At 66.9% G+C, this 1,622-nt stretch overlaps 1 protein-coding gene across 1 annotated transcript; it reads right to left on the minus strand.

Annotated features, from left to right (window-relative positions):
• Positions 1-327: 327 nt before the first annotated feature.
• On the minus strand, positions 328-1,403 carry LOC103648039 (uncharacterized). The gene has a single exon (XM_008672545.4). The coding sequence runs from the start codon at positions 1,274-1,276 to the stop codon at positions 467-469; it is 810 nt and encodes a 269-aa protein (XP_008670767.1). The 5' UTR covers positions 1,277-1,403; the 3' UTR covers positions 328-466.
• Positions 1,404-1,622: the final 219 nt, after the last annotated feature.

Here is a 1,622-nt window from a genome sequence, read left to right on the forward strand (position 1 = left end):
CAAAGCTATCCTAGACAGTTTTGACGATACGCTAGAATTATTTAACTCGATGACCCAGCCGGGCGAAACTGCTCGATGTCTGTCTCTGTTCGTTTGTTTGACCCGTCACTTGCTGCTCCTATCCTACGACCTGACCTGACTGGACTGGCCGATCGATGAAATGACAGCGTGCACGTACGCACGTATCACGCTGTGACCACACACCACAGCCCGTTTCTGTGTGCGCGGGCGGCGGGCAGCTGCACAGGAAATGGTAATGCCAGCAGGCGGCGAATATTCTAGCCGGCCTAGAAATTAGCGACCGGCTGCACAAGAAAAGAAACGGCGGAGGAAAATCTGTCGGCCACCATCACCATTTTTTTACAGATTAAGATTAGCACCAAAATTTGTTTCTCTTCCCTAATTACAAGACCAGCCCACTAAACCAGGACGCCTGACAAAGCTACCGTACCGGACCGCCCACACCCTAGCCGGAGCAGGCGACGGCGCTGCAGGCGTCGTCGCGGCGGCGGCGGCTGCCGAGTCGGCCGAGGAACGGCAGCGCGCGGCTCCTCCTGCCGCGCCCGGCGCCGGGCGGCGCGGGACCGGGCTGGTCGGCGGCAGCGGCGGGCGCCGGCACCTCGTCGATGGTGTCCAGCTTGGGCGCCCAGCGGCGGGACTTGGCGTAGCCGACCAGCTCCTCGTAGTCCTTGGCGAGGCGGTCGTCCCCGCGGAGCAGCGCGGCGGCGGGCTGGCTACGCTTCGTCGGCGCGGGCGCGGCGTCGCCGGCCGGGAGGAGGAAGTCGTCGGAGAACTTGATCTGCAGCGTGCCGGCCGGCGTGCGGTGGAGCTCGAAGGGCCTCTTGCCGGCGCCGGCGGCGGACGCCGCCGACAGCACCAGCAGCAGCGACGAGGCGAGCGGCACGAAGGAGAGGGCGGAGCGGAACAGGTGCGCGGGCAGCAGGAAGTAGGCGTCGCCGGGCCGCAGCTCCTCGGCCGCCGCCACGGCGGGGATCTTCTCGCCGATGAGCAGCGCGTCGGCGCGGCACACCAGGTGCCGCGGGTGCGCCTGCATCAGCTCCCGCGCCGTCACGGGCGGAGCGTACGCGCGCACGCGCCCGTCGCAGCCCACCAGCCGCACCGCCTGCAGGTGCGGCGGCGGCGGCGGCGGCGTCGTGGTGGCGTCGTCCCCGCGGGGCGGCGACGGGCAAGGCGACGGCGACGGCGGGTGCGGGAAGCAGGAGGCCGCCGGGGCGTGCAGGTGCAGCGCCGGGACCAGGGATTTCCACTGCCTCATGGCTGGCTGGCTGGCTGCCCGCGCGTGCCGCGGCGGTGGAGGCTGTGACTGTGTGGTGGGCTGAGCTGGGGCTGGCGGAAGAGAGGGAGGGAGCTGGAGGTGGGGGCCGGTGAGGAGTGGTGGTGGTAGTGGGTATAAGAGGGGCGCGTGGGGCACGGGGGTCGCGGGGCCCACCGGCGTGCTGGCAGGTTTGACTCTTTGACCGCCGGTTCCTTCTTTTTTTTAAAGAAAAAAGCTTCGTTTGGGGGCCTCCCCGCCTCGTCCTTCGTTTGGCTCTCATCTACCAGCTCTTCCAGTGACCCTATGCTGTGCTGTGCTGTGCTGTGACTTTTCTTTTTTTCTTTAT

This window comes from Zea mays, chromosome 2 (genome assembly GCF_902167145.1).
Source record: "Zea mays cultivar B73 chromosome 2, Zm-B73-REFERENCE-NAM-5.0, whole genome shotgun sequence".
Taxonomy (NCBI): Eukaryota; Viridiplantae; Streptophyta; class Magnoliopsida; order Poales; family Poaceae; genus Zea; species Zea mays.